This window comes from Chamaea fasciata, unplaced genomic scaffold (assembly GCF_029207755.1).
Source record: "Chamaea fasciata isolate MVZ Bird 193981 ecotype frontalis unplaced genomic scaffold, bChaFas1.0.hap1 SCAF_1, whole genome shotgun sequence".
Lineage (NCBI taxonomy): Eukaryota > Metazoa > Chordata > Aves > Passeriformes > Sylviidae > Chamaea > Chamaea fasciata.
Window position 1 is genome coordinate 149,179,061 of NW_027094086.1, and position 27,704 is coordinate 149,206,764.

At 40.0% G+C, this 27,704-nt stretch overlaps 1 protein-coding gene across 4 annotated transcripts in view; it reads right to left on the bottom strand.

Annotated features, from left to right (window-relative positions):
* CTDSPL (CTD small phosphatase like) overlaps positions 1 to 27,704 on the bottom strand; it is a 75,591-nt gene that overhangs the window by 13,174 nt on the left and 34,713 nt on the right. The window contains exons 2-5 of one of the 4 annotated variants that reach the window (XM_066201603.1): positions 16,280 to 16,434; positions 9,758 to 9,790; positions 6,143 to 6,196; positions 2,897 to 2,998 (exon numbers count right to left, since the gene is read on the bottom strand). In XM_066201603.1, coding sequence (XP_066057700.1) covers positions 2,897 to 2,998; positions 6,143 to 6,196; positions 9,758 to 9,790; positions 16,280 to 16,434 — 344 coding nt within the window. The remainder of the gene's footprint in view (positions 1 to 2,896; positions 2,999 to 6,142; positions 6,197 to 9,757; positions 9,791 to 16,279; positions 16,435 to 27,704) is intronic. The other 3 variants (XM_066201610.1, XM_066201615.1, XM_066201619.1) reach the window with 3 other exon arrangements.

The following is a 27,704-nucleotide window of genomic DNA, read 5'->3' on the forward strand; positions in this document are numbered from 1 at the left end:
ACTCCCAACTACATATTTGCTTCCCCCACTTATACTTCGGGTATTACGTTCGGGTTTTTTTGGTGGTGGTAAGGAAAGGAGCATGGAACTGGAGTTCTGTGCTCCTCAGGGAGGGAAAAGAGGAGAAAAGTCTGCAGCAATTTGCTGGGTAAAGGTTTGTGGCACGTCCGTGCCTCCAGTGGGAACCACAGAAACAGAGCCTGGAAGGAAGGAATGCATTTCCACTGAAAATCTTCAGCACAGCTAGAACCATTTCTATTTAAAAAAAAAAAACAACAACCCCAAACTTTCAGCATTTTAAATGTTCTGAAGTTTTTTCACTACCAGTTTTGAATAGGGCTACATTCCAGGCTTGCATGTGGTTTAATACATTTTATACAAAACCATGTTTACATCTCCTTGATTTAATTTTTTTTTGCTTCTATTATTGTTTTATGATGGGAATGATAACTATCCTGTCTATCTATTCCTTTTCTACTCTTGCCAAAGAACCCCAAACTTTATTCCTTTAATATGCACCTAACATGAAAGACTAGTACCTCCTTAAAGCTTCACAAATATGCAGGGGCATAGAAAGATGAGAATTACCCTCCCTCAGATGTTGCTGCTTTCATAAAGAGCACTTTAAATACTCTGCCTCTCTGGTTGTGTCAAAAAAACCATGTAATCTGCATTTGAAATATGAAGCCTATTTCATAACAGAATTACAAATTCTAAAGTATCAGGTGTTTTAAGTAAAGCCTTTTGTACTAAAACTCTCAAATTTATGTATGCTTTTCCAGCTTTTAAGTGGGGACCTAACTGGTTAGAGCCGACATGTTTTAATGGAAGAAAACCTCCCAAATACCCCCAAACCCATACAAACTACAGAAGTAACTTGACTATCCAAGCAGAGCAGGGTGCACACAGGTGTTCAAACCCCTGCTCTGCTGGAATGGATCATTATTTTTGATGACAATTAGTGGTCTTAATTCAGCTGAAGAATTTCCCCTCACAAAACCCAAACAGCACCACCTGACAGTGCTAGTCACTAAACAACCACATTCATTTCCTCCAGCACTTGGTTTTCTCTTACACACCCCCAATCACAGGGTTTCCTACTGAAATAACACCACTGTAACCCTAAGACTCAAATATTGCACAAAATCCAACATCTGCCCAGCTCTACTGACCTCACACAAAAAACGGACCAGTTCTCTTTCCCTCACACAGAACATCATTCAGCGCTCATCATCAAGCAGAAAAATATTTTGGTTTTTCTGAAATACCTACTCAATGTCATTTAAATACCCATTAAATAGCATTTGAATGAATGGGAGGATTAAAAGGAGCCAGCTAAGAAACACTCTGCAAACCTCAGTCCTACAAGTGAGATTGGCAACTGTGTCAACCATTAAATATGCATTTCTTTACAATGGTTAAAAAAAAAGAAATTAATAACCACCTAAACCGAATCTCATTTTGTTTCAAAACCAGAAAAAAAAATCAGAGTAAAAATTACCCACAGCACTCAGAAAGCAAACCTGTATTTTTACAACAATAAGCCTAATGCTCCATTTTTATTACACAAAATTAGACTTTCAAATTCAGCTTTCTCTTCTTATTTTTGACTCTTGTTTAAATAGATGGGCAAGGCTCCTCCCTTCCCAATCCAGTGGTTTTTACTTCCCTAAAAAGTTCTCCAGTACAAGCTCAGCCTGGGTACAGAAGACAAATATGGCACTGAGGCTGGGAGGTTCCTGTACATCACCATAAATTGTTTTATATCATCAGGCACAATAAAGACAGAAAAAAAAAAAAACCAAACAAAAAAAACCCCCTTCATTTCAGTTTGAGGCACAGGAATATTTGTTCTAATATTTCCATATAAGGTTTTCTTGAAGTCAATAAAAGAGGTTGCTGCCAAATTCTAACCACAACATGAATTACTAGTTTGCATTTTAAATATTGGCAACTAACAAGTGAAGGACTAAAAAAGTGGAGTTGATACTTGCAGTGAAAAATAGAGTGCAAGCACCTCGAAGACTTTAAGGGTGGTTAATCTGGTTTGGCAGGAGTAAGGTAACATAATAAACTCTTAAAAATTCTCCAATCAATGTATAAAACCAGCAGATGCTTTATCAGTATTAGATTACCAATCAGAAATGCTATCAGCAGCCTAAGCCAATTTAGACTCTTTGTATTTCTGAAGTCTCCTAATTTCAGCCCTACTTAAAGAGCAGAAAAAACACCAGTACTGTCACCACTCGCTGAACTCTGAAGGGTTACAGAAGTTGCTTCTTGAAGATGACTGACTCACCAGCAACACCTAAATGGTATTTGCTTTCCTGCTCTGAAAACTAAATACCTACAAACAATTATTGTGATCAGGACAGAAGCCTGTCCTGGAGAACAACATCCTCCTCCAGCAAGACAGAAGAGCCTCCACTGGTGCCCAAAATCTCCTGGTTTAAGGTGCATCTAACCCAGCATAATGCTGTGCTGGTTCTCCACTCCCCCACACTAACTATGGCATCATTTCAACCGCAAAAGCAAAACCCTATTTTCAAAGCAACAGATTTTGGACCTGTCCAAAACACAGGTCTTTGGTGGAATACTTAAAGCCATGAAGTCAATACCTGCTCCAGGCCTTGTTGCAGTCAGTGTAGTTTTCTCAAAAAAAAAAAAAAAAAAAAAAAAAAAAAAAAAAAAAAAAAAAAGAAAATACAATAATTAAAAAAGCAATCTCTGTTGTTACTCCCCTGAGAGCTAAATTAGGATGAATAATCACAGGAGAGGCAGTGAGGACTCCCAGGCAGAGGATATAAGAGGAGTTCAAGTGTTACAAGGCTTAACAGTTCCTGCAGCATTCACTGACAGATTCAAGCTGCAAGACATCCCTTTTGAATTTACTTACCTTAAATGAACTGTGCACTAAAGTTTCATCTAAATCAATGACCACACACTTCTTCCCATAGTCTGATGCTGTCAGTTCTGGCAGGAGGTATTTAGCTGGTGGCTATAAATAAAAAGAAAAGAGGAAGACAACAAAAAAAAAAAAGTAAAACCTCTATGGAAGGGGGATCCTTCTGTCAACATTACTATTCTAGTAATTACTGGGAGCTGGAATACATGATTTGAGATCAAATGCTTTTCTGGGCTCATCCCAAGTTCATGTATGGATATTAATGGCACATGCAATTGCAATATCCATACAGACTTTTCTTTTTTAAATTCAAGACTTGTTTAGAATGACCTCCAAAGCACTGGAAATTAAAATGGTAAAACACCACCATTATCTAAAAAAACCCATCATAAAACCAGGATATTTGGTACAACATGTTTTTCCAGTGGCTCTTTTCCCAATGCCTGGTTTTGGTTGCTGTTGTTATCCTATTTCCAGTCAATGTCACTTGCAGCCATATCAGGCTGATGGACATTTACACAAATCATTATTTCTGTCTGCCATGGAAAATGCTGAAATTGAGGAATCCATCCTGATGCAAGATAGCATTACTAATTTTATCTTCCAGGACATGTCTTCAGCTCTTGTTTTTACCACTTAGTAGGGTGGTGATCAACTTCCATGTGAACTATGCTCCCAGTCAAGGTATTAAAACTGCAGTGAAGAATCTAAACTGGGGCTCTTCTACAGCACACTGCTCTAAATAAAAATGGCACCAATCCCATGAAATGACAATTGTTCTGAAAGCAATGCAGACAATCTCATATTATTTGGATCATTTCCCACTTCAACACCCCAGTTTGCAATAAAAAATACGTTGCTTTAGACTTTGGTACTGGATACTTTCTGAAATCACAGAAATGGGAGAGAACGCTTCCAACTGGAGCTGAAACACTGCTGCCACTCGAGGTTTTTTTTTTTTTAATGAAGGAAAAGGATTAGCTTGATGGAAAAGCATCAGTAGGGAGAAGCTTAAGACTGAGAGGAAATTAAATTAATTTAGACTTGGATACACAACTATAACTCCATTCTTTTCTTATCTTTTTATCTGTTCACTGTCGCTCTGGTGAGGATTCATCATTTCTCGTGGGTTTGTTCTTTTCTGTGGCCCTTTGCAGAGGGGCTGGCAGAGATCTGAGGCCACCCCTGTGCAGGCAGGGGTGACAAAGGTGAGGCAGGAACCTCTGGACACCCTCCAGAGCCAGGACAGATTATTAACCACTGTCTCAATTCAAGTGTCACCTTGATAGATACTGCCCAATGATGCCTAATGAACTCTTTAAATGAAGCACCTAACAAATCAGGTTCTGGACTTACATTAAGCGTTTCTAGGTAAAGCAGGAGTTCTTGGGGGATTTTTAGGAGTCTTCACTGAAATTGATTTAGTTCCTCGCAATTAACATTGACAACAGATCCCTGAGCCACCCAACTGGAAGCTGCCCGGCCTACAAACCACTTGTCTCAGTGCATTTCCTCTCAGCACACATCTGACAGCCACCTTCAGATTAAAACCAGATTTTAGGCATTAGCTTCTGCCTAATGCCTGCAAAGGCTCCACGAATCACAGCCACCCAACCAGGCTGAAATTTATCCAACACCCTGGCTAGGTTATGGACAGTCCCACAGCTGCTTCACTTCCACCTCTGCCTGCTGGCAGCTAGGACCAGACCTACAGAGTTTTGGTTTCTCCCTCCTATTCAAAGCCTAAAAGGTATTTAGCATCCCACCTCAGTTTTTTCATGTTAAAAAGGATCCAAACTTGCAACCTAAATAAACTAAAAGCTTACTGAAAGAAAAGTCCAACCCATTTAAAAACAATTATCTTCAGAACCCATGTTCCAATACTTCTTGTCTTTGAAGATGAAAAAAAAGTAGGAACATCCCAGGAAACCTTAAACATTTTTTTTTAAAAATAATAGTTCAGTTTATTATTGTACTCAAAACTCTTATCTCCTTTGAATTTTTGACTACATTAATCTGCACAAGCAGTTCAAAGCCAGAAATTCCTTCTATGTGAATTCCTTATCAAACTGAAAATATCTGTATCTATGGAAAACATACTGAAATATATATTCTTCCATATGAAAATGCACATATGAAAAATACTAGCACTGTCTTCCCACAGGTATCTTTATTTTTTTAGCTGGAAACTGTTGCATTTGTCATCAAGAATAGGATGGGCACACACCAAGGACTACAAAATGCAAGAACTTTCATCTCTGAGAGCTCAAATTCCCTGAATGCACAGCGAGGTGAGCTGTGTTGTTTTTTTTTTTCACCCAGTGCACCTCTGTTTTCTCAAAAGCAGTGGCTGGGAGAGGCACAATTTACCTGTGGTACCTACACAGAGATTCTGGTTACTGCTGGAGCTCCTCTCCCTTTTCAGCATTGCTTTAGGAGATCATGTGCAATCACTGACCTAACTCGATCTAACAACGGCACAACCAACTCTCCCACAAGCTTTGGCATCTTGAGTTCAACCTGATCTTGGTTTCCTTAAGTTCACAGGTTTGAAGATCAGAAGAAATAAATTTTCCATTTCACAAATCGCAATTCTGTTGCCCTCAGCTGTGAAAACATTCTGATAACAGGGACAAGGAAATTATTCTGAAGCTGAAGTCACTACAAGTTGTGAGGCTGCTAAATAGCTGCTGTAGGACTTGGGAGCAAGGCAGGCATTTTTGAGGCTTTTAGGAAGTTGAAAGGATTTGTATGCAAAGTTATCAGCCCATTTGTTTTGCTGTTCAAGCTTCCTGATCTAAAGCAATTTCCACCTGTCAAGGGTAGCAAAGCTTTTAAGGCAGAAACAAGCGTTGTTCATTCAACATTGTGTTTTAATTTTCTCACTAATGGAGACAAACCCAAGAAGAGTTCTAAACACCAGATTTCCAGCACAGTGAATAGTTATGGAAGTTTGATAACATCTTTTTTTTTTTTTACCCGCATCAGTTTAAAGACATCTGAGATGATTAAGAATATTTAATTGTGGCTAACAGCAACTCATATTTACTACGCAACACTCCCCGAAAGGCTGCAGGCTTCCACAAAACTCAGCAGAAAAAAAATTACAGGTGGTTGGTTATCTCACTGGTTTGCACTTCAATTCCAACAAGACACAAACTGTACACAAGTTAAACTAGTCACTGTTTGGGATTTATGCACTCCAGCCAGGTCTCGTGGCTGATCAGCTCAACAGACCTTGTAGTGAAACGACTGCTGCACTGCTTCAGTCCCGTGGAAATAGTAAATTCCCTAAGGAAAAAAACAAAAAAAAAGGGGATGGTGGCGGCAAGAGAACAGGACTTTTGGTTGAAGCATAAACAGCTGGTCAACACAAATCTCGCAGAAATTCACTGTACAGAACAATCATCGGCTTTCCTCCCTGTAGGCCTGTATTTCCCACAGAGCCAGGTATCAGAATTAATAATCCCTTTTTTTTCTCTCTCTCTGTACTGGCAGCGTATTAAAGCCTGAGTGCAGCACATTAATTTACTGTTTGTGTCCTCCTCAGCTCACACTTTGGGCTGCACTCTGCAGGGCTAACAGCTTCTCCCAGCAGTTATGTGCAGAAATACTCTTACAGAAGATAAATTATTCCTACTTAAAGCACAGCTGCCTGAAGATGCCAGCTCCTCTTGTGGAACAGGCAGTTCCCAAAATTTCTTCTAGAAAAACTTATAATAAGGATTCATCTAATGTAGGTGAGGACCAGTAGAAAAAAACCCCAATATCCCTGTGCTAAGATTTAACTTCTGCAGGGATTCTGAGGATAATTTTGATACCACTCGTTAACAGTGGAATTTTAAGCTGAACAAAAGAAGTGGACACTCCAACTCATTTAAGAGTTGTTTAAGAGAAGTTTGACAACATCTCATTTAAGATGTTGCATGAGCATGGCTTTTTATTTCCATTTACCTCTTCATTCAAAAGAATATAAAACAGTGAAGCTGATCTGAGTCTACTTTGATTTGGGGGTTGGAACAAGAATCTTTTAAAGTTCCTTCCAACCCAAACCACTGTATGATTTTATGATTTCTCCACCATACTCCTTTCCAAACAAAGCTGAGTGAAATCCATGAAAACACAGTCATCCTGAGCTACATTTAACAGATTTTTAATCAGGTCTATCAAAATGTGTCAGCTGGGAATGTTTCGGGTTTCCCTTTTTAAAAATTTTGTGTTTATTTCAGCCCTAAAAAGAATTAATTTTGCAGTATTAGGAAAATAATCAATTATGCTGCTGTTTAACCTATGCCTTAGCTGGAAACAGCTTCAAAGTATGAGCTGCAAACACAGTAAAGTTCATATTTAACAAAAACCCAAATTAATGCTGTTTCTATTTTCTGAAGAACCTAACTTGAAGCTGGAATATTTCTTGTTTAGCAGTCATCTTTATCAATAATCAAGCAAAAATTCATATTAAGTCAAGCTTTTAAATTCAGTGCAATCAAAACAGGACAAATCTGATTGAGCAGATCCACTTCACTGAACTGCACACATAAATGCAAATAAAAGCAATGCAAAACGCACATAAAGCAATGGAAGCTTTCAAACAGGTGACCTCAGCAGACTGCCAGGTTCAATACATGATAAAAAGCACAATAAAGCTCCAGAAATCCTCATATTTTGACTGGAGGCTTCAATTTAAAAGTGTGGAGTGGGCAGAGCTGTTTTCAGAGTCATTCAGGAAATCTCTAAACACCTGAACTGATGACATTTGCAAGGAGTCCTGTAAAAAGTCAATGTCCACTTAATTGTCCCCAAGCTCTGTGTCTGTTTAGGTTTTTCTCCTAGTTTGTACAAGACATTGGAGTTCACACAGCCCAGTTCTCATCCCTAAGTAGCAGAGAATCCAGAATTTCTGCCTTAATGGATCTGAAACACAAAATTAGCGTTCTTCTTGGAGCAAACCTTTGGGCTCCAGCGCTCAGGATCAACACCCCTCCTATGACTGGCAGAGCACCACTTTAATTTGAGGTGTTTTTCTTAACATTACCCTGCATTTTCCTTCCTAGCACTTCCTCCATGTGCAGCTCCCCTTGTGCCTTTATTTAGATGGTGACACAGTGCTGCTGGCTGGTTCCTGAGAGCCAGCAGCACTTTGATACTGAGGGGTAAATGTCACACCAGAGCCCAAGGGCTGCCTGACAACACTCCCGTGTCCTGCTGCAAGAAGAAGCATCAGATGGCACTGGAGAAGGGGAAGGAGTGTTTAAAGTCACCTGCTCCCTCAGAGCTCTATGTCATGACTGCAGGGGTAAGTTAATTTTACTGCCTTGTTAGTGCTGGGAATGTGTGTCTGTAAAACTACAGCTGAGCTTAAAAAAAAAAAAAAAGGAAAAAAAAAAGATATCCCTCTTGAATTATTCCTTTTCTTACCATTGCCCAAATCTAATAGAGCACTGCTTTAACACTGCAAAGACAGTGTTCTAACAAAGCACCCGATTTAATTTCTGTACCTGCCGAGGCTCTACTCATTTATCCTTCCAAAATTTTGTTCTGTTTGAATTCTTATTCAGTTAGTACCTACAGTCACTCTTGGGAAAGGTTTTTATTCCAGGTCAGAGCACAGCCAGAACACGTTTCATGTTCAAATTATTCCTAGTGGAGCAACTACAGTCACCTAACAGAATTTGGCAGGTATGTAAAAAAGAAAAGTAGTTTGGAAATCAGTATTTTCTGATTTACATTTGAGGTTCTCTATTCCTAGACTTGCAGGAATACAGACCACATGCATGTCCATGCCTGTCTGCATACACACCATGCATGAGCCACATCAGAAATAACAGGTAAGGAATAAAGAGGAATTTCCAACAGCTCTCAAATCCGAGAGAAGCTGTTGGGAGAGGGAAGATGTGCACAGTCACAGGGATCTCCTGGCACTGTTGCACTGCAGAACAGACAGGGGGCTTCTTACAGGAGGCTTTGGAATGCTGGGCTACGTGAGAAAGAAGGCAAAGAAGAAAAAGAATGGCATCTTGGGGAATATCCAGGTCTTTAAAGGCTACCAAATATCTCGAACAAGAGGGCTGGGTCATTATCTCCACACATCAGCACTGCTATTTTCTGGGAAACTCTGCAATGGTGAAGTACTGTAAACAGCAAAGGAGCTCAACAAAAAAAAAAGTATTTTCAGCTTTACAAAGCCTAAGACTTCATCCTTGTAAAAAAAAGAGCAGCTTTTTGACCAAAAAAGGTTAAAACTAATTAAATTAAAAGCTTCAGTTTGAAGGACTTGGGGTTTTTTAATTCCTTTTATTTAGCTTTGAAAAATAATTCAGATGCCAAACAGCATTCCAAGTTTAATCCAGGGAAGATAAACAGAAATATTAAGGCCCATAAAGCAGCAGCTGATACCAAGAGCATCATCTCAAACAAGTGCAGTAATGAGCAACAGTCAGTGTGCTCTGTTTTCATAACGTGACTTATTTCAAATGAATTACGCAGTTTCCAACTCTTCTTTTCAGCTGGAATGTAGGGGAAAATGAGAGGAAAAGGTTTTGGTAATTGTGTCTCACATAGTGATGATGAGTCACCTTTTGCCTCTATTAAAATAAATAACTTTCAGACTACTTCGTGTGTTTTCAAAATGCTAAAAATTCAGCTGAAACCCAGATAAAACCCAAACTCTTCTTTCAGTCCCTGTAGAAGACATGCAGTTCAATCCACCTCTGGGGATACAACATTACAGACAGAACATAAAATCCTTTTGTTAACATGCAACACAAAACAGACCTGTTAGACTGCAACATAAAATGAATCAAAGCAAAAGTCATGAAAATTATTAAAAGAAAAAGGGATAAAAATACATACACTTGGTATAGGCATGACCTGCATCTGGTCACCCTGGGGAAAAAGAAAAAAAAAATCACTGTAAGGGTAATGGCTTTTAAAGGGTAGAACAAAGGTCTGGAGCAGTAAATGTAGCACTCAAACATTTTAAACCAAAAGTTCAAAGTATTCAAGAAACCAGGGTAAAAAAAAAAAATAAAAACAGGATTTTGCATTTTAGTTGCTGAAATGATCTGTTAGTATACTGGCATTTATGATTTTTAGGAGACTGGACTGATAAAACCCATGCTATGATTAATAAGAGATGGCAATAAGAAAGTACCTGTATTTACTGGAACTTTTTCAGCTTTAAGATCTACTAATGGGTATATTTGTCAATTTTCACTGCAGCAGCAAGAGGCTGAGCCAGAGCCCGACAGCAGGGCAGAACCCCATTCCTTGAACTCAACTTCATTTGAGTCAACTGACTTGAAAAAAAACAGCATCTTCACTTAGGCAACAGCAAAATGTCTGACAAGGACGTGATGATGTTAAACTAACTCAAGGAATCCAACTTTCTTCATCCAGCAGTACCAGTGCTGCTCCCAAGGTCTCACTTTTGCACTACACTTGGGAGAAGGCAGGAAATTCTTGGCCAACCTGATCTTTCCTCCTCATCCCTGGACATCCAGAAACAAGGACAGCTCCAAAATGAACAAAGCCTGGCTCAAATGTTTAACTCTCACTCAAACTCTCCCTCAAATGTGTAAGATTTTTGAAGCTGGAACTCTATTTTCTCATCTTCTCTAATCCTTCAAAACCAACTTTGTTTTCTGATGGGAACAGCACATTAAAAAAAAAAAAAAGGAAGTTGATCCTTCTAGCATCGATGATGCTTGGGTAGATGATTTTATTCTTTAATATCTGGACAACACGGGCTCTGATCTCCAGCAGAGGAACTGTTGAAAGGGCTGTTTTCAACATTAGAACAGCCTCTTCCAGCTGAAGATGCCTCCTGCTTATTTGTTTTCAAGTCTACCAGTGTTGACACATAACTGACAAACAGAAATAATTCCGTATTATTTTTAATGTGCTCTTTTTTAGTGCTGCTCAGCAGAAATTTTTACTGAAGATAGCCCAAAATCCTGAGAAGCTGAAGGAGCAACTGGAGAGCAGCAACTACCATGAACTATCAAAAACTTGGCACAAGTAAAAAGTACCTGACTGCAAGAAAAACACACACACGGAAGTTGGGAAGAATCCAAGTTTACCTCAGCGTAATAGCAATAAGAATTGAAAAAAATATAATTCAGTACGTTAAGGTCCTGTTACTGGAACTGACTTCATGGCAACCCAAAACCAAAGTTCCTAAAAGACATGCATAGCTGTTCACCTAATTCTTCTCACAGAATTTCTTAAATTAAATTAAAAAAAAAAAAGGGGAAACAAACAAATTTCTTAAGAGGAACCCTGGAAATATCTATGCAAAAAATCAAAACAGTAGTAAGAGTGACGAGAACAGGAAAAACAAGCAGAAAGAAGTGCTAGAATCTGCTGGGAAAGCAAAAGTGCTCATGAACAGGCAAATGGGCCTTAAAAACAAGCCTGCTCTGGGAAACTTCTTCCAAGTGTCCTGCCTCATTTCCTACTGCCTTGGAACAGGAAGGGAAATGGGTCATAACAGCATCGTTTGAAAGAGGTGACGGATGACTGCATTTGTTGAAGGCTTTCCACTAGCTCCTGATGTTGGTAACAGAACAAAGCTGTTCCTCGAATGCCAAAATTTCCCTATTGTATCCCTAAGACAACCCAGGAACTGATTTGTCCCCAGCTATTGAAATCAGGTTTTTTTTTAATTCATGGTTTTATTTTTTCCACGCTATATACAGATGGAACGATAAATCCTATCTTTTCCTTTAGCGGCATGATTTTTAGTTTGGAACAACGATTTCCAGCACTGTGTTCCTCACTGGCACTGTCTATGGTCATGTGTGGCCTCAATGAGCACCAAGTGACAGGCCACACTATTTTGCTTTTTTTCAGAACAGTCTGTATTCAAAGATTAGGAGCTATTTCACTTCAGAGAAGCTGACCAAAATAACAGATTTATCCTATTAGTTTCTTTAGCACAAAGCTTGCTCTAGACCATGACAAGTTATTTGACACTTTGAGTGATCCGACAAACTCTCAAGCTGTCTCTTAATAAAGAAGACTTTTTGGGAGGCAAAGGAGGTCAGGAGTGGGCAAAGAGAGGAACCAGACACAGGTATGGAGAGGAGATCTTGTTTTTTAAACACACCTTCCATGCCACATCTTGATGGTGACCAGCAGAACCAAACATATGGAATTTTCTTGCTCTGATCAGCAAAGATTAAGCACGAAAACAATGTACAACGGTTTTACACCAATCTCAACTATTTTCCTCCACACTGGAGATGATTTTCATGTCTTCTCAGACAGCCTGTCACTAATGATGTTCTCATCACAGAGCCCACACTCCTGCTGCTCCTCGAGGTCCCCAGCGTGACTCAGATGCTGCTCTGACCTCAGGAACGTGCTCCCCACAAGCTGTTTTCCTCATTTTGCTGGGCCATTTTCACGTGGGACAGAGAGAAGAACCTTTTCTCTCTACTGTGTTATAAATAGAGACCCCTGAAGCAGAGAAGAGGGTTGGAGACATGACCACAGGGCATCTACACAGCTTTCCAGCATCACCTGGGAGATGATGGCATCATGCAGTGGGGAGAAGGAACCCCAGCTTTTGGAGGGAGGTGGAAATTCAGTGTCAGGAAAAGCAAAGGGAGCAGCTGCTGCCCCCAGAAAAATCCTCCTCCTATTTCTGTCGTCTTCCCTGTTGAGTGTGGATGAAGAGCTTCTCCTTTAACCCAGCAAGTATAAAAATCCCTTTCCCTCATTCATGCTTCATCTCATTAACTAGAGCCATCTGCCTGATCTGGATCTTGCTGTGAAACAAAAGCAAGGATGACTCCAGTGGAAGTGGGTTGGGAGTGAAATGGCAGAGTGCCCACAGACTTGTCAGGGCTCCCTCACCCACCACGACTGAAAGCAAAGGGAAAAAAGTGTTTGTATCTTGCTTTTCTCACCTTTCTCTATCTGGACTCCCCCTTCAAGCCTGAATGAATGAAATCTGTATCCACAAACTTGTTAAAAGTCACCTAAAAAACTTACCCAGAAGAAAAAACTTACGTCCAGAAAATACAAAAATTGAGTTAGGTTGCTAACTGAAAAACAGAAATTGAGATTTGAATTTACCCTGAAGAATACAAACTACAATTCTCTCTCCCAGCACTCTAAAGAACAAAAAAAAAGTGGCTGGAAGGTGCTGGGGAGCTGCCTGCTGCTGAGGAGGCAGGAAAAAATTACAAAGGAGTTCATGAGGCTGAATATTTTGTGCTCCCAGTGACAGATCTGGCTCAGCACCGAGCTGCAGGCAGGCTGATATACCCATTGTCACAGGTATCACATCTTACAATGCATCTTCTGCTGTGCTGAATAGCTGCTGCATTTGAAGGGAAACAAATATGCCACAGTTTCAGTAAATACAAGTTATTATCGAAAAAAATGTTGTACTGAAACTTCAGAGACAGAATGGACCATTGATTACCAGTATTAGAGTCACACTTGGACAAGCAGCTGCTCTGTGAGTAGAAGGTTTAAAAGTGAACTCAATACTTTAAAGAAGTTTTTGGGCTTTTCCCCTCCCTCCCTCCACAATAGAATTCAGCACTGAAAGTAACTGTTTAATCAAAACCACACTCAGTTTGGTGTTTCTTCCAATCCCATGAAGAAGTGACAGAACACTTGATGTGTCAAGCACCATCAAGTCCCATGATGAAGCACTGATTAATCTGAAGCACCGATTTCACTTTTTTTCTATTAGAGCCAAATAAAAACAATAAGAACTGTCTCACACATCACAATTACTCTGAAATTTCAGTGCTGTGTTTTTAACTACTTCACAGAACACCCTCCCCTGCCTTCCCTCCTTTTGAATAGGTCAACATTTACAAAAATCAAGATTCCTAATTAGAAGGAAGTTGGCTTATCACATCAGCTTCAGAATGTGCCAGAAGCAACACAGAACACTGAATTCCAGTGAAACCAGAAAAGCTTTCCCCATTCCTTTCCTTCCTCTGAAGTCTGTATCATCAGTTTTCATGTACCAACTCCACTGAACAGCAAAGACATAAGGGAAGCACATCCAAGCCATTTTACACTCATTTCTAGTGGTAACTGCTTGATATTATTGTGCAATTTTCCTTGTCCAGTTTTTAAGGAAAGGGTCACAACATATGTACTGACTGGGCCTGGTCAGAAGTGAACCGTGATGTGATAAATAATTAATAAAACACAAAAGAGAGAGCAGATTTAACTAAGTGACCATCTGAGCAGCAGCTTAACAGAATTTAAACAATTCCTACCTGGCAGTAAAAGTAATGAAAAAAAGAGCTTGAATGAAACGGCAGAGGAATTTAAGGAGTGGGTTGTCAGGTTTCATTTTCTTTCCTGAGAGGCAATTTTGTCATTCATTGGACATTTCATTTCACCAATTTAGAATCCAAGGCCCACTGTTGCTTCCCCCACCTTACTTATTTCTGAATCTGGACACGATGCTCAGTGTAACTCCACCAAATTCAAGCAGCCTGCACAGCACTGAAACAGCTCTCCTGGTAAAAATCACCAGTCTGACAGTGCAACAATATTCAAACATATTCAAGTCTTCAATGCTCTTCTTTATTTCCTTAGAAGTTTTTCCTACTTACACTGCGTTAGCACTCAAATAAAAACAGTATAAACACATACAGAACTTTTTAATCTTTAACACTGCATTTAAAATAGCAATGTCACAGACTTTATTTGACCTCAAGAACCACCTAAATGTTTAGCTATATTGATTTCTTCCAAAAAGATATGAATATCTGAGTGCCTTTCATTCAGCTGAAAAAAAACACTCTTAATTAAATTCTCTTCAATATAGCCTTGGATTTTTTTTTTCATCTTCTAAGTTTTGATCTGGTAATTTTAGGAATGCTGTGATTTGTGTCCTGGTCTCATGTACAAGTATAGCACAACTCCAGAACTGCTCACTGAGGCAGCACAGAGTGAGGATGAGAACTTGTGTGGACACACCTGCAATCTCTCAAGGCGTAAGATATATTTAGAAAATAATTGTTTCGCAAAATGCAATCTGGACTCTACTGACTCCTGACCATTTTAACTCACGTTCTTCTACAGAAAAAACAAATTTGGTTTTATGCTTTAGTTTCTACTGAAGTCCCATTTTCTTTCAGCTGTAGTTTTGCCAATAGCCTCACTTCTGCCTCCTTTCCATTTCCCAGCATAGTGGAAAGGAAATTTTAGTAGTTTCCCCTTTTTTTCTTCAGATGAATGTGTGCATACATGCCACACACTCCTCAGCTTTCCCTTCAGCACATCCAGGCTAGATTTCCCTCCTTTCACTCAAAATGTACCTTGGCTGGCAGAAGAAGTCTAAAAATACCTGTACAATCCCTCCTCCTGGCAGGATTTTCAGTACATTTTACCTCTGTGAGAGCAGTTTCAGCAGGAACTGTTACAGTTCAGACTTTACCTCCACACGTACTCGACATCTCCATCACTTTCATCTGCTCTCCTTCCCTCTCCCCCACCAAACAGTTCCTTGCTCTGTCTCCTGAGCTTTTCAGAATTCAAACACAACCAGAAAAATTCAAACCAGGATAAAATGGACTGGGCAAGGGAAGTAAGGAATCAGCTGCATCAGACATGAAAAACTGAGTGGAAAGCAGAAAGCTAAAAAACCCGTTGAGACATCTCCATTTCTGCCATTATTCTCCTGTATTTGCAATCTCAGAGTCCTGGAAACTGTATGGGAAACTTGGCATTCCTGTGTTTGCCATTTTGAACTGAAATTCTTCAGTTCATAACACAGATGCTCTCAGTGTTATCAGATTTATAAAGAACATACATATTAGTGTTGCACTGTTTGTATTCTATCTGTATTTGCAACCAAAATCTCCATTCATTTGACTCATTAAACAAAACTTAATAACCTGGAAAAATGTCCCAAAGCTGCTATCCCTGGACTCAGCGTGTATTGAATATAAGTGGACTGCTCAGAATAAAAAAGGTCTAAATAATAATGGTTCTTTTGATTTGTTTTAAAAGTGATGTTCAGAAGGTTCCACTATTCTCCAGTGGGACACGTTTTAACCATCCTGTAATCAGGAAAGGGAACCAAAGCTGGGGACAACTCAGCAGCTGAAATTTTATGAGAAGTCTTCAGTATTTTTAGTGTCTTAGTCAGGTTTTAAATGTTGGTTGCTTATAAAATGTAGAGTGCCAACACCCATAACAGAAATATTAAGTTTTATATTACAGATGAATAGACAGTATTAGCAACCCACCATCAAACCAGTCACTGTTTTCCTGTAACTCACAGCTGTTCCCCACGAGGGAAATTTGTCAGGACAAACCTTTGGAAGCAGAATTAAGCCTTGCTTACAAAACACCCACATGACAGCAAAGCAAGACAAAAATCCTGACCTTCTGAAGTCCTCCATTCTCCTCCACCAAAGGAGGCAGAGCACTGGTGCTGTTGGTAGATGGTGGCTCGACATTGTAGTCACGAAAGCAGCAGAATAAGGTGCTAAAGATACTTCGACTCCTCTGCTTCTTCAAGCTGATATTACATTGGGACACTGGGAAAACAAAAAAAAAACATACAGCAGAAAAATAAATTCATGTGGTACAGACCTGGTTTTCCAGATTACAGCAACTGAATTGAAGCTGTAGGTTTTTATACCCAGAAATCTTTATCAAGTCTTAAGATTACTGAGATTTCTCCCGTATACTGAGATCCCTTTTCTTCTTTTTTAACACATTTTTTTTCCTTTGCCAGACTCGTACAGTGACGTCCTGGAACTCTGCATGATCACACTGAGCCAACACAGGGAGTTTTTCCAGTAACATCCAAGGTGGATACTGTAATTACACAAAATAACTCGCTGCTGAAATTTGTCTCTGGACTGAGGAAGGGAAGGGATCTAAAAACCAGAGATGCACTCAATGTCTGCTGTAGGCTTTCTACACAACTACAAACATCACATGTGGAACATTCAGAAGCCCTGCAAGGGTCAGGAAAAGCTCTGAGAGGTTGCTGAGTTTCCACTGTTACTGTTTGACAGCATTGCTGGAGGACAGAAAACACAACACAGAGGCTGCAGGAACAAGGGTGGTACTAAAGAAACAAGAGCTCTGGCCTTGACTTTCAACTTGCTTATTGGTCTACCAGGATAAAAATAACCCTTGAGTGGTAAAAAAATTACATAGAGCCGAATGAAAGCAAGTGTAGCACTTTTAAGGAATGTAGGTAAAAGCAATAGTTTAGAGAAGAGAAATGCACGTAAGACAGCTAAGGATTCCCCAAAGGAAAAAACCTCCTGAACACACATTAAAATGAAAAACAAAATAAAATAAAAGAGCTGGAGAGAAGTTTTAGAATGTTTTAAGTAATACTTGATTTGTTCACCAAATATTTTAATTTTCTATTACCATACTTGTAGATAATATTTATTTATTAGTATTTCTTTCCTACTTTGGGTAGGAAATCAAACCCTCCCCCATGCCAAAGTTAGAGGGTAAGTGAAACTCTTGGTAAGTCCCATCATTTCCATATTTGCCAAAGCACTTCGCCACTTTTAGGCACTGAGCCCTGCCCAGGTTCAGTTATTAATTGCTCTTAAGTGCAAATACCAAAAATTAAATGGGTTTTACAGACTTTCACCAATTCAAAAAGTGCTCTGATAAGAGGATAAAGTCAAAACTGTGCAGAGATTTGTGTGCTCAAGAAGTGTTTCATTACTTTAAAAGGCATCTGTAAACTGAAACCAATCCAGCGCCACTTATCAATACTCCAGTTAAACAGAAAACACATGAAGAACTCTGGCCACCAGTGCTACAAGTTACAGTAAAAGACTAATTCTCAAAATGTCAAATTCTGTTTGCAACAACACAGCTTTAGAAATCCCCAAAGGACACCTGGGCAGTTGGGAAGGACATTTTCAAAGCGCTCAGAAACAAACGGTATTGCAAGCACAAGCAAGTTAGCTGCAATATAATCCTGGCAAGGAGGACTCCTTTCCGACATTAAAAATTGAAATATGCTGAAATTAGAACGGGAGGAACAATGCTGCGTGTCCTGCTGCCTACAGCTACTGCCACAGAAACCTTGTTAATAATTTCTGGTTTGTATTTCAGCCTCAACTTAAAAATATGAGGGCAAATTATCTCATTTGAATGCAGGTATCAATTACAGCAGGGTGCTTAAATTCCTAACTCACAGCCCCAGCTGCATAGCAGATCAATGGGAGCACCAAAACCACTCCAGAATTAATACTTGTATTGTCTCTACTTACTATAGAAAGAGACGGTAAATTGTCTAAATCATCATTCAAAAACCTCTAGACAAAAAATACTGATTGGTCCAAACCTTCTAAGAATACTTGGATCCAATAATACATTTGAAATTTGGCCACTCCCTTTCACTTACTGAAACACTTTACCAGGAAAAATAATCCTTCATATTGGTTTTTCGTCTTGACAATGCTGCCATTCATAACACAGTGCTGTTTCAAACAGGTCTTTCCACTAATTTAGACATTATTTTAAAGGGGTTTTCTTTAATAAGTTATTATAGAGGCTTTACAGTGACTTAATAAATGACAATTTTTGATTATCGGTAAGGAACAGAAGTTTTCAGGTGGCTTTATGTGCTGGGCTACGTTAAAATGCAAGTACTACACACAGAGAAAATGTTTGCACCCATATCTCAAAATTAGCAACTCTGACAGTGTTGTGCATCATGGAAAATAGTTTCTCCTTCCTTAGTTATCCTGAGCCACCTGCAATCCACGTGCTGTCTGCTGGATTTGCTTTCCTTGAAGCACTGACAGCACAAATACAACAACAATAAAGGTGCAAAGAAGCACTGATGTTGAATTACCAACACAAATTCAGACATTCTGGATGGCAGCAAATTTTAAAGAGGAAAAAACTGCTGAGGACAAAACCTGGCGTTCCTTAAAAGTTCAGAGGTGAGACCAGGTACTGACAATAATGGAAAAGTAAATGGGGTTATCCAAACTGCAAGTTTGAGCAGCATCCAAAAAAAAAAAAATCTTAAGATTTTCTTTTCTCTCCCCTCCATCTGTTGGAAGTTACAACCTCAATTTCTGGAGCTGATTTCCCACACCTTCCCCAGACACACTGAACCATCATTACCCCGTCACACTGAAGGCAGAGGACACTTGAGTGACGTTTTACATCTCAAACCCTGCACATGGAACACGTCAACGCTGTGTCCCAAAAAAAACCCAAGCAGAACAACCCCACAACACGAAAATGTGTTATGTGTGAAAGCGGAGAAGCCTGAGAGCAGCAGGTGTCTGCAGGAGGGTTGAAGAAAGGATCAGGGTGAGGCTGGAGGGATGCTTTCCCCTCCCACCACCCTCAGGTTCACTCCAAGTGCAGTTTAAGGACCTCCTCACCTGAACACACCAAATGTGTGTGGGTAATAATCCTCAAAAAATTCCTCTTCCATGGCTTTGCCCCATCACTTTTTGACCCTACACCAACTTTTAGAGGCCAAAGTATCATATGGCAGGAAGGTCCACAGCTCAGCTGCTTCAGAACTCCAAGCATCCTTGTTTCTTACCTTTCTGCAGTCCCTACTCTGTATTTTTGAAACAGGAAGAGAGGGACTGGAAGCACACACAATATCCAGGATGAAAGGAAGAAATTCCACCATGAATTTATACACCCACACAATGCTTTGTTTTCTTGCTTTTCTAATAATTCCTAGTATCTTACTTGAGGTTGACAACAAGTGAGCATTGGGCTATTGTGATTTTTCAGATCTGACTGTAACACCAAGATCTCTTCATTAATAGGGATTTAAGGCACCACTGCAAATATAAATCAAGAATTCTTGTATCTTCCCATGCAGAAAATGTCACATGTATCCACATTTAATTCCATCTGCTATTTTCAAGGCCAGTCATTCAAAACCACGCTGCCTTCCTACAACTTTTCACAGTTAAGTTTTAAATCTATATACAGACGCACATATAAACACACACATCTATTTACATGCACCAACAAATACATAACTTTTTCCCTCAGTAATTTTGATCACTTTATTTCCTTTTCCATATGGTTTAAGGCCACACTGAAGAGCGAAGTGCCACACTGCTTTGCCAGGGATCTCCTGGAGGTCTGCAAGAGTCTTCAGTGAAGCATTTGGTCAAACTACCTGAATTTGTAACACATTCTTTGCAGCCAGGGTCAGAAACTGGATCACAGCTCTTCCTGTCTAGAAAGGAAGTAACTCTGGTGCAGACTGCCCCCAATTTAGGGTCTCACCTGTAATTTCCAGATGTCATTTCTAAGGACAAGCCCCACTGCCCAGGACCCCTGTGCCACTCACTGTTTGAGGGTATGTTAATCCCTGAATTGCCTGGCATCCCAAGACAGCCCCAGAACTGTGCTTATGGAAATCTTCTGGCAGGTCTTAACAAACTCACAGCACTGCTAAGGCTGAGGAGGGGCTCAAGGAAAGATAAAGGCAGGTTTTAAAATAAATTACTGTAATTACATCAGCTTAAATGGGAGGTATGGAGCCACACTGGGTGGTTTACAAGAGAACAGGGAGAAAAAGGCCGTAAAAAACCCCAAGTATTAACACACTCAGGTGTAATAACTCAAATGTCCTAAAAGAAATTAATACAAGAGGTGCTAATAAAAATTATCTACAGCACCTTCTTCAAGCTCCTTTCACACAAAGCATCCTCTGGAGGCAGAAGGGTTGTGCTGCTCTCCCACCAGGACATTTCCAGCAGCAGCAGCACAAGTTACACAGCCAAGAAAAAGATTTTCCTCTCGTGCACTGTACTCCAAAAAAAGTTTAGTTGAGGGCTTCCCCCATCAGATTCTGCTGCAGTGGTGTGAAATTACAAAAGCAGATTCTTGTGCAGCCACAGCACCACAAACCCCTCGCTGCTGCAGGAAGCCACCTCAGGATGACTGGAAGGCTCCAAGCCCACCCCTCTGCAGCCAGGAGTCAGCTAATTACCGCTGAATTTTTCCTAATTAAATGACTGCAATATCCAGCTCTCCCAAATAACATAAACTGGGGTAATGAGGAGACTTCCCAGCTTACAGATGAACTCTCTAAATGCATTAAAATGAACATCTGGGTATGCTGAGCTCTCACCCTCAGTTTGTTTATAACACAGAATGGGAAGAGGCAAGTCAGAATTAAGTGATATTAAAGAAAGCCTTTCTTCAAAGGAAGCAGTTTTAAAAGCTAGACATGATTAGAAATGCCTGATTTCTCCAACTTCTTAAAAGGCTGTATCTGATCTTCCCAGAAAAATGAGATTTTACATCCCATGCGCCTCGAGACAGAAACAGTTAAGTAGAAAATCATCAACTTGCTGACACAGCTCTTCTTTTCGTGATGTGACCAGGACAGAAATTGTTTTACAACAGTTGGTGCCAAACCTGCATGTGATGCTCTCGTTAACTTTGGTTTTAAAATGCTCTCTGGAATTTATCATTGAAAGGTTTCATCTCCCAAGTAAACTTTGCAGCAAATACAGCAATAAAAGCACTGTCACATACCTGAAACAACCACCCACAACTGGTTTAACCTTCAAGCATGTATAGCCCAAGCTAATTGCTCTGCTTAAATTCAGCATGTTATACCCCAGAATTATCTTAATTTCAACTGAAACTGGCAATCTTTCTACCCCCTGCAGCACAACTAAGTAAAAGTAAGGTTTTGGGTTTTCCACTGAAATTATTCCTTTAAAGGGAGGGATCCCCAGACCAGTTTAGTGAAATAAAAATCTTTCCAAAACATTTGACTCTCCCTCTCCACCAACCTGTTTCCCAGGCATTCCATTAGTAGTTTGCTCTGGATGGAGTTGCTTAAATAGTTATGGGCAAGGAAAAAAGCTTGAATATACATAAGGCAGGTGGGGACATGAGGGAAAAATAACCAAGTAACTTATTTTTACTTTTGAGATAATTCCTTTAGGTCAGTGCACTTGGATCTGAAAAAAAAATGCCAACATGATTTAGGAGGCTTTAGGGAATTTCAGGAAAAAAACCCTTAACATTACTCATAGTAAATGATTCCATGATGCTTTGGAAAACAAGCTTATATGTTGCATCTGCTTGCTAGGATGAAACAGCTACACAAGAACTGCTTTTTCTCCAACTTATCCTTCTCTCTACTTATTCTAACAGAAACTGATATCCAGTAGATATCAGAACACTTACAATTTCACTTAAATACCTCCCAAAGTCCTCTAAAAATACAATTTCACCTACTACCTAGGACAAAAAATCATCAGGATGGATGGTAATTCATCCATCAATTCAGGTAAAGCTGTATGAAGAAAAAAGAATTCTACCTAACCAAACAAAGCATTGGAAATGTTTCTGTTGCAGCAGCTTAAAGCTACCCCCCCCCCCCTTATTTCACCCTACATCAATTATTTATCACAGTCCTCAAATCTGGGTAGATGAAATATCTGCTGTTGGTTATTGGATGCTCATATTTTAAGGATCAAAGGTAGTGAAATTCTAAAGTCACTTTTAAAAGACATGACTGAGAACTCAGCACTGCTGTCTCTCTAAGGGCTGTGATGCTTCATGAAACGTGGCCAGTAAATGTTAAAAACACCAACTGCACACAGAAGCCTCTTAAATGACAAGGAGAGATAAGAAACCATGAAAAGGCTCAAAACAGCACAAGAACCTGATGGATCTCAAGGCAAATTCCAAAACCTTAAAGCTGCTGCTGCATTTCAGCCTTCACACTGTGGTTTGGCTGGACACATATATATGATGGTATAACCCTCATATACGTGTCAGCTTCTCACACAAGCCATGATTTAAACATCTTTTGCAGTATTCCACAGGAGAGGAGAGCTGCTACTAGGCAAGATCATGTAAAAATAAAATTCATCTGTCAGAGCCCAACTGTGGCATTTATTCAGCCCTAAGACTGAAGGCAGATCCACGGCTTCAGGGGCATCCACATTTCAGAGCGAAGCTGAGAAGTTAAATACTGCTTTAAGAACCCAATTAACCTGCTGAACCGTGTTCTGAGTGAAATACCTTCAAGCTCAAATTAAGCAGCACTGAATTTGGCTGCCTCCTCCTCTGCTCCAGTGCCTGACAAGCTGACAGGGCTACACTGAGACCACTTCCAATTTCAAGAAGCAGCACGTGTAGATCCGTATCTCCAAAGGACTGAAAAGTAGGGCTCCTGTAATCCAGGAAGGAACTAATTAACAAGCAGCACTTTCATTCTTGTGCCTGCATTGCTTGCCACTGAAACAGCCACTGGGACAGAAGATGGATGAGAACACAAAGGGAAAAGTCAGGAGATGCTCACCTCCAGTAAATCCCCCCAGCAAGAGGTGCCAGGGAGCTGCCGTACCTTTGCCTTTGGCATAAATACCTGGACAATTCTTAAAGAGGAGCTGAATGTGCCCATCCAGCCTTGGAGCAACCAGCATGGATGTGCCCCAGTCTCCAAGGATTACCTGCGCACACTTGCTTTTCACACAGGGCTGAAAAGCTACTGAGCAAACAAAAAAAGGTGCTACAAGGATATAAAACATTTTTTAATGCACTCATACACAGTTCACAGTAAAATCTTTTCCTAGTATTTGGGTTTTTTTGAGAAGAGTAATAGCATTTCACAGGTTCCAGAGCAGCTTGCTCAAAATATACATCTGGTTTAAAAAGTAAGTAAATTATTAAATAAGTAAATAAGTAAGTAGCCATGCCCCACAGTCACCCATCAGCTGATAGGTTGAAACATGTAAAAAGGACCAGAACCATTTAAAAAAAAAAAAAAAGAAAAAGGAAAAAAGAAGTAACACACTCCTCTGACACTACCCTACACTCATTTCACACTACACTCAAGACCAGGTTTGCAGCACTGGAATTCAGTGCTAGCTGGCAAAAGTGATTCAATTCCAAGCTTTTTGCCTTGAAATCTTTCACTCCTGCAGTGAAATTCATGCAGTGCAAAAGCGACGCTTCGAACCAGTTTAAGGGCAAAGTAAAATAACAGCAAATGATGAGAAAGGAGCTTCAGTGCCGCAGGATTGCCATGGTTTGTAACTGGGTGGTAAACCAAGCTAACTGAAGTATGCAAGCAATGCTATGGAGACGTATTATGATACAAAATAAACAGAACTTTCTGCTGTGGCATTATGGAGCCATCTCCCTGTCCCTGTAGTGCTTCAAGCGTTTTGTCTTTAGCCCAATAACCTATAAATATTACAGAGCAACAGCCACAGACTGATACATTTACAGCACTGGCACACCACGACGGCCCACTTTAAAAATGGCAATTTTTTGCGAAAAACAAAGCATTTCAGACTCTGTTTCTTCGCAGTTTGAGCGAGGCAGGAGCTGCTGGATCTGGATGTTTTCCCAGCGCCGAAGTTTGGAGGGGCAGTTGAACAGGAAATACTGCGCAGTCTGTGCATGCATTACATTCCTGTCCCGCCCCGAGCAGCCGCCAACAAACAAACCTTTCTTCTAGTAAAAGAGAGAGAGAAAAAAAAAACAACCACACTGCACAAAGTTCACCAGCAGATGTGGCCTGTGAATCCAACCCAGCCTTTTCTGCTGATAAAAAGAATTCGATGTATTTGCAGTGTTGGTGTAACGTCACGGTTTGGTGAAGCTGGATCAGCAAAGACCTGGCAGTTTTAAAGCTGCAAAATAATCTGCCAGTGCTGAGGTTCTGTGAGCTGCTGCACCCACGGCAGGAGGGTTTCTCTTGAGGACAGTTTGCCGGATATTACTAGCAGCTTACAATAAAAAGGACTGTTTTATTTCCATTTTACTCAGCGCTTGTTTCCCACCATCAGTAACACGCAGCAACCAGATCAGGCGTTTGCCGTGTCTCAATTTTGAATGGCTCCAAGGTCGGCCTCTTTGAAAAAAAAAAAATAAAAATCTGGCAAATACTGAATAACGATTTGCTAAACACTTGGGAAGGAAGACAAAGGAGAAACAAACAAATGGGAAGGGGGGCAGCACACGGGGTCAACATGGCTGGATCTCGGCGTTTGTCAGTCAGGGCTGAGCCCCTCTGGCATGGGCACAGGATCCGAGCGGGAACGGCAGGGAAGCGAATGTAAACAAGCACGTGTTTATAGAGCAGAAATATGTCCAGCACCCGCTCTGCTCCAGCTTCTGCTGACGTGGGACGTGGTGGGAAAGGCATGAGAGAACAACTTGCTCCATCCCCAGCAGCTCCAACTGAGGGAAAAAGCAGGAACGGGAGAGCAACGGGCGGCACCTGGAGCTGTCACACAACCCTGGCAGTAACTGCTGCCCCCACACATTCATTCAACTCACAGCCAGAAAAATAATAATAATAATTTTTAACTTTGTAAAGAAAGAGGGATAAACAAGCTAAAGAAAAGCCCTTTTGGGAGAGTGTTTTCTTATAGCGCAGGGTATGAACAGACAGAAGGACGGACACTCACACGTGGCATGGACACACACACCGCCTCTGCAGCCCCAGGGCACATTTTCCTGGAGAATTTATGCCGTGAAATTAGTATGAAGTTACTGAAGAGCTGTAAAAACCTCTTTTCCTGTGCTCCACAAGCACCACACAGTGTGTAAAACACCAAGTGACGTACACACAGTTTTTACCCAATTGTTGATTTTTCAAGACAAAGAGAGATCAAATCTAAAAAATATTGCTGGACATGGTACCTATAATCAGCTCGTTTCCTTATCAAATCTGTTCAGTTTAATAAACTGATCCTTATAAGGGCTTTAATAGGGTTTTCTTTCCCCCAGTGACCAAATTCAGAGCCTGGGGTTGTGAAATAAGGCCGAGCTTCTTCCTGCCTCCTGCCATGCACAGGTTGACTCAAATTTAAGTGACAGTTTTAGTTCTTTTTTTTTTTTTTTTTTGACTTGAGAAGTGTAAGACAAGTGGTTCACCAAACACAAAGGTAGAAGAAATTCCTCTGCTTCTTCCCCCCAAAAATACCACTACACCTCCAACCAAAGCCTTATCAAAACCCTGCTCATCTGAAGAGAATAAGCTTAATGTAATTTTCCTAAATATAGCCCAAAGATGTTCCCATAGAGACAGCAACATTCTCTATGGTACTTTTTGCAGCAAATACTTCAGCAAGACATCAAATCCAAAGCATTAGTCTATTTTTGCAAGCTTTCTCCTCTCCTTCCTAGGAACAGCTCTTCTCTAACAAATTCATCTTGCAGAAATATGTTAAAGGGTGCTCCTCTCTGCAAAGAAAAGTTTTGTTTCTCCATTTCGCCTCATGAATTTTTCATTCCGTCCCTGGGGATATTTTTGGGCCAGGCTACAAGTCTAATTCCTGCCAGGCAAATTCACTCATCCGAAGTTTGCCCCCCAAAAGATACATCCCCAATAGCAAAAAAATCAAACTGCGACATCTTTTCTGCAGTTCCTTGGATTTCTCCTTCTAAACCCCATTTATTTCTCCCAACCCACTGGTGTTGTGTAGATATTGAGTGCAGGTCTCATAAAATATTCACCCTGTGAGAAAATACACATCTAAAATGATGCTGCTTCTGGTGTCATGTTCTACAGAACCAAAGCCATTTACATCATGTAAGTTCTGGAAAAGATTCTTAATGGAGCAGGGAACAATGTGTGACCATGTATGAAATATTTACAGTGTTTCTTTGCGAGAAAAATAGAGGTGGCTTAGCCTCAAAAAGACGCTGACTTAAACAGAGATGTAAATTTATTTGGTGTGATTACTCCTTTTCCCCATTCCTCCATGCCCCTCCTCAAATTTCTCTATATTATGAAACCCAGATACAAAGGAAGAAAGAGGAATCCCACTCATTTGGAAGAGGAAACTTTCTCTGAATCACTTTATTATCTGTGCTTCAGTCATTCAGAGAATCTAAACGTAACAGCTGTTTCTAACAACTAGAAATGCTCTTAAAATCAATTTACAGGCATCATACAACAAGTATCACTTAGCAGGTTACTCGAATCCAGCTCTTCTGGAAGCAAAATAGAAACATCAGATTTTGATTATAAACTTATTTGTTGCAGGGATTTCTCAAGAAGAGGTCTGGGTTATACTGGAGTGTATCTGCTGGGATGGAATCTCAGCTGGAGAAGTTGTTGCCAAGGTAATTTCTTCTCCAGCTTCAGCTTTCATGAAGCAGATTTTACCCTATATTGAATTACTCTTCATAAATTCTTTTTGAAAGATAATTACAATATTTATAGACATGTAATACAAATGCCTATTACAGAGAGAAAAAAAAGTAATTTTATTTGCTGCCTTCTTCTTCAAGCTGTTGAATCCACCCTCACCAGTTAAGCTGGAAAGGATTCTGATCAATTTACGTTTTCAGTAAAACCTACACATCTTCTGTAACTATTTTAGATCTAAAGTAATTACAATATCAACCACTGCGGGTTTTCAGTTCAATTGAAGTGTCACCTGCAGAACAGCAGCTCTGCCAGGTATCTCTGACAAAAAATTGAAGCTGTAACAGAGCATCTATTGTTACACACTAAGTAAAGAAATAAGGAAAAAAACCTCCGAAGAAGCACATTGCAAAGTCTCATTAATAATTTGCTAAGATATCTCACATTGCCCAGGTCCTGCATCTCTCCTTCACTTCTCGAACTCTTTTTATTTTTTTAATATTAACTCTGTTTTCAACTGATCCTGAGAAATAAGTTGAAAAATATTCAATCCTAGCTCTTCTGACCTTGTACTTTGGAGTCATGAGTATTTTATCCATTCAGCATTCCCACACCATTAAAAGCAGCACATTCCCACCTGGAAATCTGATATTTAGAAAGCTAAAACAAGATTAAGAATGAAACAAAAGACACAGG